The sequence below is a fragment of the Martes martes genome (genome assembly GCF_963455335.1).
Source record: "Martes martes genome assembly, chromosome: 12".
Classification (NCBI taxonomy): Eukaryota; Metazoa; Chordata; class Mammalia; order Carnivora; family Mustelidae; genus Martes; species Martes martes.
Genome location: NC_137900.1, coordinates 49,403,370 through 49,415,903, shown reverse-complemented (window position 1 = coordinate 49,415,903; position 12,534 = coordinate 49,403,370). Strand labels below are relative to the sequence as shown.

Here is a 12,534-nt window from a genome sequence, read left to right as displayed (position 1 = left end):
CGCCGGGCGAGCAGGACTGCAGGCTCTGCGCTCCCGAGTCTGGCGCATGCGTCCCAGGACCGTCTGGCCGGGCTCCCGTCCCCCTCCCACCCCCCCTCACCACCACCGCGCCCCCGCCCCGTCCCCACCCCCTCCCGCCGGCTGCCACGGCCTCGTCCGCTGTAACGTCATCTGCGGGCCAGGCCTCCCGGCCCGCACAATGGGAAGTGCCAGCGCTGGCCGGCCGGACGGGAGGCGGAGCCTAAGGGGGTGGGGAATGCCCTGCCCCGCCGCCCGCCTGGAAACGGATTCATTCCCAGCCGGCTCTCCACCTAGCCGGAGCCAGGCTCGGCGGGGAGAACGCTACGACGCGCCCGCGCTCGGCGGCCGGAGGCGCCCTACGCTCGGCTGCGGCCACGGGAGGCGCTTTTTCCCGGGAGCCAGCCGGGAAAAGCCCAGTTTAACCACGAGTGGCTAGGCCATTGCACGGGCCTCCAAGCGACGGAAGGACAGCGAAAGAGGGCTGAAGCTGACCTGAGCTTTCCCACGCAGGGGAGAGGGCGCCAGGGCGAGGTGGGGAACAAGGGAGGGGTGTGGCGAAGCTCAAGGCCAGCGGTGGATTATCCCGGCCGGTCTGCGTTTGCGGGCTGCGAAATGCGCGAGGAGGACAAGGGCATGCTGGGTGGTGGCGGCGACGACGCGGGCCTGGCCAGCGCCTCCGCACAGGGGCAAGTGGAGACCGTGCGGCAGCTCCTGGAAGCCGGTGCGGATCCCAACGGAGTCAACCGCTTCGGGAGGCGGCCGATCCAGGTAGCTGGGGCCCTGGGGCCTTGCCGGCAGGGGGCGCATGAACAAAGGGGAGCGGCCTCCGTGGGACGCGGCTGGGACCCAGATCTTCACCAACGTACCTGTGTCTCTTCCTTGAGGTGTGGAGCCCAGGTGTAAAGCAGGTTCTCCCCACCGAGGATCCTAAAGAAAGGGATTGAAAGAAACCGCTTCTTCAGTTTGGTTTTCTTTTTAGTAGCAGAAAAAATGTCAATATTCTCTCTCCCATCTCATGATCACAGATGAAAGGGAGAGGTTCAATTGGGGAGAAAAGGAGAGGTTATTTGGGGAGGAAAACGTTTGTCTTCTCTGTCCTTCAATAAATATTCTGTCAACTTCCATTGATAGACATAATCAAATGACAAATTACACAATCTGGATTAGATTTGAGGAATCATGCAGAATCATAGTGCATGACAAAAATTACCGTGCACTTCTCGGCTTCGATATGAAATTCTTTGTATTCTTTTCTCATAGAGGCAAACTGAATACAAAGAGATAAGCCAGGATTCCTCGACCACAGTACTTAATTCTTCTTACGTTAGCAGTGTCTCGAGAGTTACATGAGAAAAAATATGCTTCTATAGATTTTTGTTTGATTATCAGTGATTAGGTTACAAAAGCATGCTGCAGCAACTGTTAGGTCCTTTTTAAATGGCAGAGGGTCTACATACATAATTAGCCTCTTAATGATTAAAATCCTTTATTCAATATGTTTATGAATCCCTTTAATTAGTACTGGCATTTTTTAATTCTTTTAAAACCCGAGGTAATATTTGTGCTTTATTGAGTATAATCGTTAGTATTCATCTCAATGTCACATTCTAGAACCAAGCTGTTATTAAGGAATCTTATTATGTAGATTTTTAAAGAAATATATGTTCATTTCTTTCACATTCTTAGAAAAGTGTTATAAGAAATGAGGGACAGCTTGGGGTGCCTGGGTGTCTCAGTCGGTAAAGCATCTGACTTCTCCTGAGGTCATGATCTTAGGGTCCTAAAATCAAGCCCTGCCTCCGCTCCCTTCTCAGCGGATGTCTGGTTCTTACTGTCCCTCTGTCTCTACCCCTCTCCGGCCTCCCCTGCATGTGTGTGTGTGTGTGTATGTGTGTGTTCAAGTGCGCACGCACGAGCGCTCACTCACTCTCTCAAATAAGTCGATAAAATCTTGAAAAAAAAAGAAATAAGGAATAGTTTAAAGCAGCATAAATATTGTAAAGTAGTTCTTGAAGACTTCAAATGATATTAATAATTTTAAGAGATTATAGTTTTAATTCATTATTTTCTGAGATACTAAGAACAACTTTTTCTTCCCTCTATTTGTGAAATATCTGATACACATCACTAGTGGAAATGATAACATATCACGGTTTTTAAGGGAGGAAATGGATGTTTCTAATATTCATGAAACAAAAAGTACTGTCTTAAATTACATGGCACATTTTTAAATACATAAGCTCACAAGAACAAATAACTCCATTTTGGATATTTAGTTATCAAAAACTTTTATTGTTAAAATAAGAAAGTAAATGCTTGTATGATGTACATATACACAAGTGGATGCTACAGGTTTACAGCTCCAAAACATCTTTTTTTCTAAATTATGCATTGCTCTGATTTGACTAACATCCGAGCTCTTTTTTACATAGCAAATTATTTAGTATCTAACATTATAAAATCCTATTACATTATAAAATCCTGTACAATGTAAATATAGTGTTTATGTTACATGTTTGTTTACAAGGAAAAACTAAACAACTTAAAACATTGTTTCTACTCTAAAAAAACATTGTTTCTACTCTAAAGCATTATTCTCTTAAAAATACCAGCTCACTGCCTCCTAAATATTTTTAGATCCAGATTATGGCTGATGTGGAAGAGATATCAAGGGAAATAATCTAAGTCTGTAAAAGCTTTTTCTTTCTTTCTTTCTTTCTTTCTTTTTTTTTTTAAGATTTCATTTATTTGACAGAGACACAGCTAGAGAGAGAACACAAGTAGGGGGAGTGAGAGAGGGAGAAGCAGGCCTCCACCGATCAAGGAGCCCAATGCAGGCCCAAATCCAGGACCCCAGAACTATGGCCCCAGCCAAAGGCAGACATTCAACGACTGAGCCACCCAAGCGCCCGGTAAAAGCTTTTAAACTTAACTCCGCCCATAAATTATTTAACAAAATGGATTCCCATGTTCCGACGGAAATCAAAATTTTCTTTTTCACACAACGACTATTAGCACTCTATTATCAGCTCTTTCTTGTCTCTGCAGCTTGGAGAATAAAATGAAACTCAATTAGGGCTGAGTAAAGAGTTATAAGGGCGGGGTGGAGGACGGTGTCGGGATTTCATCAAAACAGGAAGCATAACCAGACTCCTGAGACTTGTAAGCGCCCCTGCATTAGGTGGCTACTTCGTGAACAGGTATTTATTTGAAATGGTTCTACCTGTCCCCGCCCAGGCCTGCATCTCACCGCCCTGACCACTCTGCTCTCTCTGGCAGGTCATGATGATGGGCAGCACCCGCGTGGCCGAGCTGCTGCTGCTCCACGGCGCGGAGCCCAACTGTGCGGACGAAGTCACCCTCACCCGACCTGTGCACGACGCGGCCCGGGAGGGCTTCCTGGACACGCTCGTGGTACTGCACCGAGCCGGGGCGCAGCTGGACGTGCGCGATGTCTGGGGCCGCCTGCCCTTGGACCTGGCTGAGGAGCGGGGCCACCGAGCTGTCGCCCGGTACCTGCGCGCAGCTGCAGGAGACTGATGGCAGGTACCCCCAGCCGCCCACAACGACATTTCTTTTCTCCCCTGTTCCCCACCCCCAACTTAGTGCAAGGGAGGCTACAAATGTGGAGCGGCGGAAAGCCTGAAAGCCTTCCAGAAGACTTGACTCACCGCCCGGGAGGAGAAGCAGACAGTGAATACAATTTTTTTTTTTTTTTTTGTCTTTGTTCTTTTTCTCTGGATCCTGCCCTCACACTCACGGCGCAGCCAAACGCAGAGGTGATGCAAATGGACTTCCAGAGAGATTCAAGAGCTGAATGTGAAGCTCCCGGGTGTTGTTTACTTTTCAGGGTTTTCTGGCAAAAAGCGGCCCATAAAGTCCCTAACGACCCCAGGTGTTTGCCAGACTTCACTGGAAAGACGCTGGCTGCAGAGTGGGAGGCGGCCATGATAGGCATTTGAGCGGGAGGCAGAAGACACGTTTGCCCCCACTGACCTTGAAGGAGGGTACTGGAAGCCCCTACTTTAGGTTTGAGGCTCCTGGGACTAGAAGGAAAACTCTGAAGACTGAGGAGATGACAACGACGATGCTGAAGACGTGTTCGACAGTAGACAGCATCAGCAGGTGCCCGGGGCTTTACAGGCTGTGTGTTGCCATCCAAGTCACCTGCGAAGCCCTGGGGACTTGCACCCAGCTCCACCGGATAGTGACGGGAAAGGAGGATGCGAGAGCCACCTGGAATTTGCCCACAGGTTCTAGGATCTCTGGGTCAAGAAGACACAGAACATCTCTGGAGAGGGGCGGGTGCTTGCTGTTTGTTACTCAATCCAGGGGAGATTCTTGGAGAGTTCAGAAGTCAGCGCACAGGGTGATGTGGTGGATTGCAGGGAGAGCGGCTGTCACGATTAACTGTAATGATTTGCTCCATCTATATACGATAGGATAAAGGACCCCCTCTCCCCCCATGAGATGAAAAGATTTTGCAATATTTTGTATTTATGAGTTGTTCTTCAGTAACACTCTTACTGGGGAGGCTTTAAATAACAAAGTAACTTGCGCTTGGGGGTAAAGAGGTGAGGAAGAACTATAGCTTTTAAATGAAGCTCTGGCACAGTAACAAAGCTTAGACCCTTTCACCCTTAACCTATTTATTTCTTTGTTAAATTTTCTGACTTTACTAGAGTGTGTTAGAGGATCAAACTATGAAATATTCCAATTATCTTGTAGAAAACCGATGCACTTACCCAGTAAATTCTCTCGGGGTATTTCCCAAAGTGTTGCTGAAAGAGTAAATTGAATATAAAACTGTTGAAAATACATGTTGATGGCTCACAGAATGTCTTCACATCTGCAGAACAAACTAAAAGTGCTTTGAGATTTAATGTCCAGTGTTGCTTGATTCCTTATGGCATTGGAACAACTGATACTTCAATGCTTTAATAAACAAAAACAATAGATTGGATGCTAAGATGTGGATATTTTGGTTTAAAAATGTATGATCATGGATTTACCACTAATTCCTGAGAAATGTTAAAGACTCTAAGAGGTTCACTTCTCTCACTCTTTGTAATAATTACTGATAAATGATACCAGCAACAATTTATTTTAAAACACTGCTATATATACTAGGAAAAGATTTATGAAGTATGGGAGAGAGAAAGAGAGAGAGAGAGAGAGAGAGAGAAACAGAAGGAAAAAAACTAATTTGAGAGACTAAAAGAAGGGGATTCTTTAAATTGAATTAAAAAATCTTTACTTCTCCATCAATTCTTTATACCCAGATGAATACATTACTGGGGAAAGTTAGTTGACAATCAGAGCATTTCTTATTGGGAAAAATGTGGAAGCACTTATTGATGTAACTTGTTCCAGGCATATATTAAAATACATTTGTTCATTTAATATTTAAACCTGATAGATGTCATTTTCCAGATGAGAACAAGATAGAGAAATATTAGTTGATAATTTTTTATAATAGGGTATAATTTTTCCAGTGTTCAAGACATGGTTCAAGATTCTACCTGAAGAAGAGCAAGTAGAATTGGTGATCTGGAAAAATGATAGAAGTCATCTGAAGAAGCATTCTGTGGACTGTCTTATGTAGAAAATACAAAAGTCAGTGTCACTTAAAATACAAAAGGTCTGGAGTGCCTCACTGGCTCAGTTAGTAGAGCATGTGACTCTTGATCTTGGGGTCATGAGTTCAAGCACCACACTGGGTGCAGAGATTTGATTTAATTTATTTATTTTTTAAACTGAAATTAAAAAGTTCTGCTTCCATGTATATGTTAGCAGCTAATTACTCCAAATTCTGACATCCTAAGTTTTCATTATTAACAACGTATTGAGTCATTCTGTGAAAACTTGAATAATTTGGGGGTTGGTATAATTTCATAGTGTTCAATTAACTAAGCTACAAATAGACATGAACACGGAGATGACAGATGATAGATCATATGTAAGAAGATACAATTTTAATTTTAAAAATTAGTTGAAGGAGCAACGATGTCACAATGCTTTCCATGATCTTCTCCTGTTCTATTTTATAATGCCAGGGAAGAAAGAGGGAATGAAGTTAGGACCTGATTGGAAAATGGAAGACCTGGGTCCCAGTCTTAGTTCTCCAACTACACAACCTGAGTCCTGCGACTTAGATTAGTCTCAATTTCCCTCATTTATAAAAGATGGGCATTAGACTAGACTACTCCAAAGCTCCCTACCATCACTAAGGCTTTACCCCTTTATGAATTTGTGGCATAGATGACTGAGTGGGGTCTTATATTTTATTAGTAATAATTGTGCCATATCATAAGTCAAGGAAAGATATATAGAAGATTAGAGAGGAAAGACATATTTTAAAATTCTGGAGCCCTGGGAGGGGAAAAAAATCTTATTTAAGCACCACCTCCACCAGTTAGTTGAAAAATTACAGATAAATTTGTAAGAACTAGAAGAAAGAATCCTTTGCAAATTAACAGTTTAAAAGTTAATGTCTTTCTCACTTTGTTTTTACCTCTCATTTTCCTTGTTGCTTTCTGCATTTCTCTTATGCCACTGGAAGCCACTAAAGGAATTAATTTATTAAAATGAGATAAGCAAGTAAACCAAATAGATTTATAAAGTAATACTGAAGTAGGCAATACAAACTAATATAAATGTTCTGAAAGAAAAAGTGGTTTTAAAGTGAGCATGTAACAAGGGATTCTGGCCTAGAATGGGTTGGTTTAGAGAAAAGGTTTGGCTGGGGGACCTAGCTGGGTCAGTGGGTAGAGCATGTGACTCTTGATTTCTGAGTCTTGATCTTGGGGTGGTGAGTTCAAGCCCCAGGCTGGGCTGTAGAGCTTACTTAAAAAGAGGGAGAGAGAGAGAGAGAGTGTGTGTGTGTGTGTGTGTGAGTTGTGGGTATCAGAAAGAACAAAGTGCTAAAGGCAAGAAAATGCTTAAATATGTAGTCATTAGAAAGATAAGGAACTCCGGAAACAGCTGTCATGGATCTGACATACCCATTTCTAAGGATCTGTACTTTCTGGTTTGTTTCTCTCGGATTCCTTGAAACTTTAGGTCCTTAAATTTTGCCTAGGAGATTGTAGAAACCAGCTGGTTAGGGAAGACTTCTGTATCACCTAAATGTGCACCTGCCAGCTCTTCAGGAGGGCAGAGAAGGAGATGAAAGCAACAAAAGGAATACAAGGAGGAACCGCCTGGTGGTGTTTTGTGGAAGAAGGGCCATTAATTCAACAGAATTAATCAAATCAAAACAAAACAAACTTGTTTGATCTACATACTGATGGATTCGTGAAATGATCCCAGGCCTAAAATAATGAGAATCTGCTCATTCCCTACTGCCTTGGTTTTCTATAAAACTTGTCTCAAGTTCAGCTATGACAAATAGGATGGCTCCTTTCTTGCCTCTTGACTCCTGCACTCAGATTTTACTATCATTCCTTGCATAAGGAAAAGAATTACTTTACTTTTAGAAGTGGTACCATTTGTATGTCATTTATATTTAATTATAGAATTATGCATAATATGTATCATGTATAATATATATAACTCTAAATTTAAGTATTTAAATTTATACGTATTTAATTTTAAAATTTTAATTTAACTATAAATTTAAATATCTAAATTTACACATATTTATAATTTCATTATTAATTTTATCACAAATTTGCTTTGAAACTAGTGCTGCTAGTGAAATAATATGGAACTAGCATGGATTACATACTAAGCTCACTAATATAAGTCAACATGTACCTCAAAACTGAGCATCCAACTCTGATTCACTAATTTAAAGTTTGAAATAAATAGAAACCAAGATTTTGCTGTGGAAAAAACCCTGAGAGATGTGTGAAGATGACATGCCTACTCACAACCATCTGTGGTATAGTGGAAGTGTACAAAGGAAGCCCAACACCTGTTAATCCCTTTCCCACTCAAGCCCTGGGCATTAGATTTCCAGCACCTGTGGGTCTGAGTTGCTGGGTTCTACCACCTCTCCTTGGGCACAGGAGAAACCTCTGTAGTTCCCTGTATCTCCTCCCAAAATGCCACCTGGAGTTATAAACACTAACCTTGCCTAAAATATTCGGCCATCTTTGACTACTCTCTAATCTCTGGACTGCCTTTAATAGAGTTACCACATACATATCTATCCAGGATTGCAGGAGCCTTTTGATCTGCCGAAATCTCACCATATACAACAACAACAACAAAAGTAATGTCATCCCCTCTCTAGAGAAAAATTAAATGACATTTCATTTTACATTCACCTCAGGTATTATTTATATCTTTACAAAGATAGTGCTGTCCCTGCCAGTCATTGGAGACCTGTAAAGATAGGGACGTGGTTCTCAATCTTGGCTCCATTTGAGAATCATCTACATAGAGAAATGTTTTAAAATTTAGATGTACTAACCATCAGGTCTACAGAATTAGCATCTCTAGGTGTGAGATGTCTGTGGTGGTTACTTTAAAATTTTTGCTCGTGGTACACTTTCAAACAGTACAAAAATAAACTTAAGTAAAAATCTCCTAAAATCTCATTACCCCTCCCCATTCTCACTACCAAGGGGTAATGACTATTTTTAAATTTTTTAAATTAACCTTCCAGAAATATACGTACATACAATTGCAAACACCTCTCACCCAATGCACACATTTGGAAAACATAAATGGGACCATACTATTCCCCAACTTGGTTTTTTTTTATTAGTAACAGATCTTTGACAACTTCCATTATCAGTACAGATAGATGCACTTCATTTTTTTATGGCTGTATAATTTTCTATTTTATGGATGAAACCTAGTTTAAAAAAGAAATTTATTGACAAACACATAAATTATCTCCTTTTTCCTTTCTTGCTTTTTTTTTTTGCTACTATATATGGTGTTATAAAGAATATTTTTGGCATCCTTACATGAACAATCTACAGAAATTTATAGGAGACAAACTTCAAGGGTTAAGAATACATCTCTCTCCAAAAAAAAAGAATACATCTCTCTCTCACACACCCATGCACACAAAGTGTGTGCATATGTGTGTCTTTGTGTCAAATCTTTCCAAACTTCTATGTGCATGTGTATATGTGTGTGTCTATATATCTTCAATATTACATATAAGTGTGTGTGTGTGTATATATGCACATATATATATATGTATACATACATGCTGGTATGAGTTATTGAGTGGAAGTGCTGAGTTAAAGGGACATATATCTTTATATATGTGTATAAACATATATCTGTATATATAAAAATACAAATATAAATACAAATACATGCATGCATGCATATCTCTTTCCATACATATATATACACTGTACATATATGGTATATCTATTTCTATGCATATGTTTATGTATGTGTATCTTTGCATACTTACATGAGTTATAGGAGAGGAATTGCTAAGTCAAAGGGATATATATATACATGCATGTTCAATTTTTATAAATACTCTGAAGTTGCCTTCCAAAACAATCACACCAAGTTACAATAGTGTGTGTGATTGTTTCCTGATGACTTTACCAACATTATCATTCCTTTTTAAATTTTTGCCACACCCATAGATACATCACTGTTTCTGTTACCTTTCTTTACTAATGAGTAAAACTGAGTATCTTTTCATATATTTTTCTAACCATTTGTATATGCTCCACTATAAGCTACACATTGTATTCTTTGCTCATTTTTCTACTGGTTTACTTTTTTGTTCCTGTATGTATTTATATATTCTAAAACTTAATCTTTTGTCATATGTTCAATGATAGTTTTTAAATCTTGCTTATGGTGACTTTTGTCTTATATCTTTGGGGTGTTCAGTTTGAACATGTGCAATATTATGGAAGTTTCTCATGAATTCTGATCATCAGGAGTTACCTGAGAGAAGAAACTAATATACTGTACATGATGGGAGGGGGAGGCAAGTGGTACAAAACAAGTCATACTAAGTAAAATATCCTCTTCTGTCTCTGCCTGTGGGATGAATTTGCTGATCCTAAATAGAAAATATTTTTCCTCCATTAAAAAAACTAAGATGTACACCTTAAACTTATGAGTAAGAAAAAAAACTAAGAGAGATCCATTTTTTAGGCCAAAGAAAAAGAGCAAAGAAAATAAATCACATTCAGTGATTCTCTATTTGCACAAATGACCCACTGATAGCTCAATCCCTATTGACTCCAGCCTTTAGGACAACAGAAAGAACACAAGGCTTGTAGTCCAAAAACCTTCTTGATGATTCCAGCCCTAGCACTTGCTGGCCATAGACTGTCCAAGATTTGAGCCCCTCTGGGCCTCAGTTTTCTCACCTGTAAAATGGAAGTAGTAATCCCAAATTCAAAGGGCCACTGCGAGGATACAATAAGTAATACAGGTAAAAGTTTGTGTACGTACTAATGCTCAGTCCTTGATCCTACATTTTTTGAAGAGCACACAGCCAAAAGTCATTTGGAATTCCAAAAGTCTTTGTAATGCCACAAATTGGTTGTTTTGCTAAAGATTCATCTTCATAATTGTATTCTCCTTAGTCTACTATTAAAATTGCATAGAATTCCCCTGCATGCCACAACTTACAAAACACAGGTGTTGGGCAGCATGGGAAAACCAAGATGGAATGTAAGTTTAAATTTTAAAACTTATATTCATTGAACTTGGAGCTTACTATAATGACCTTACTTAATGCTCTTACTCAAATGGCATTCCTCTGAAGTGGGCAACTTCCCTATGCCCAGAACAAGTGTGAGAGGAGATGATAGGGCTACAGGTTTTGCATCAACATGGGACTGGAGGAGATTATGCTAAGAGAAATAAGTCAAGCAGAGAAAGTCAATTATATGGTTTCACTTATTTGTGGAGCATAAGGAATAACACGGAGGACATTAGGAGAAGGAAAATGAAGGAGGAGAAATCAGAGTGGGAGAGGAACCATGAGAGACTATGGTCTCTGGGAGACAAAATGAGGGTTTTAGAAGGGAGGGGGTGGGGGGTGAGTGAACCTGGTGATGGGTATTAAGGAGGGCACGGATCGGGTGGAGCACTAGGCCTTATAGCAAACAATGAATCATGGAGCACTACATCAAAAACTAACGATGTACTGTATGGGGACTAACATAACATAATTTCTTTTAAAAGTTATACAGGCCCAATCAATACAGATTCCTGAATTTAAACTTGTCAGCAGCCCCCACAGACATAATGGGATTGTATGATATTTAATATTCAGGTGTCACCTGGGCTAGGTTACAGTACCAGCTGTTTTGTCAAACACCAGTCAAGATGTTGCTAGGAAGGTACTTTTTAGGTACAACTGACATTTAAATCCATAGACTTTGAAGAAGGCAGATTACCCTCCATAATGTGTGCAGAACTGACCAAGGCCTTAAGTGAAAAGACAGGCTTTCCGAAGAAGAAACAATTCTTTCTCCAGGCGGCTTGACTCAAAACTGCAGCATCAGCTCCTCCCTGGGTCTCCAGCCTCACCGGCCTGTCCTGCAGTTTTCAGACTTGCCAGCCCCTACAATCAGGTTCGCTGGTTCCTTAGAATAAATCATACACACAGGCACACACACACCCATCCTATTGGTTATGTTTCTCTGGAGAACACTAATAGTTTCAAGAGATGTGCAACACATGTCTTCTTCCATGGTTTACTGCCACAGCTAATCCCCTGCCTGGAAACCCTCATTCTTTCACTTCTCCAAGGTTCCTTCAATAATACTGGGCTGGAACAGGGGAGCATTTTTCCTCTAAAATGCTTTCTCTGAACTACCCACCCTCTAAAGTGCCCCTTCCCTGGGCCATAAAATGAAATCCCCTCACTATAATTGTATATTTTTACTAATTCATCTCTCCTCTGAAGTTTTTTTCGGGGGGGTATTTTTTGGGGGTATTCAGAGTATTTTGGGGGGGAGGGGTCGTCGGTTTTGTGCAAGAGCGCAGGATTTGCTTCCCATGGAGTTTACAGACTACTGTAGGAGACAAAACCACAAACAAGTAAACAATTACATAGGATAATTTCTGTTCGCTAAATGCAGGAAAAACAAAACCCATGATGATAATATGGGGCCTGAAAGAGGGAGAGTCTCGGAGCAAGGAAACTTGAGAAGAGATCTGAAGGAGAAAGAGCTAGCCTTATGAAGATCGAAAAAGGGGATTCACTCTGGACCGAGGAGAGGCACTTAACCCCAGCAAAGAGCACGGTGTTCGAGAAATTCCGAGTGAATCCTACAGGAGAGCGGAGAGGTGCGTTTGTGAAGATCTAGACATTTAGAACAGCTATTTAAAACTGTACCTAAGTCTCACTTCGTCCAGCCGGCCTGGTCGACGGCTAAGTCCTGCGATGTGGGGAGGGATGGGGAACGGGAAGAGAAGCCAGCCGCTAGACCTGGCCTCTCGGGAGTGTGCGGCGGCTCGGGCAATGCAAACCTCACTCTCTCCACGTACCGCGGGGCTTGGCGCCTGATCTATAAGGCCGTGTCGGCTCTGGTGCTGCGGGTCCTCGTCTGCAGCTAA

At 41.4% G+C, this 12,534-nt stretch overlaps 1 protein-coding gene across 1 annotated transcript; it reads left to right on the top strand.

Annotated features, from left to right (window-relative positions):
• The first annotated feature begins 291 nt into the window (after positions 1–291).
• On the top strand, positions 292–6,612 carry LOC308352793 (cyclin-dependent kinase 4 inhibitor B-like). Its single transcript, XM_080819172.1, has 2 exons — positions 292–789; positions 3,301–6,612. Exons 1-2 carry the CDS (start codon positions 634–636, stop codon positions 3,559–3,561), a joined length of 417 nt encoding a protein of 138 aa, XP_080675298.1. The 5' UTR covers positions 292–633; the 3' UTR covers positions 3,562–6,612.
• Positions 6,613–12,534: the final 5,922 nt, after the last annotated feature.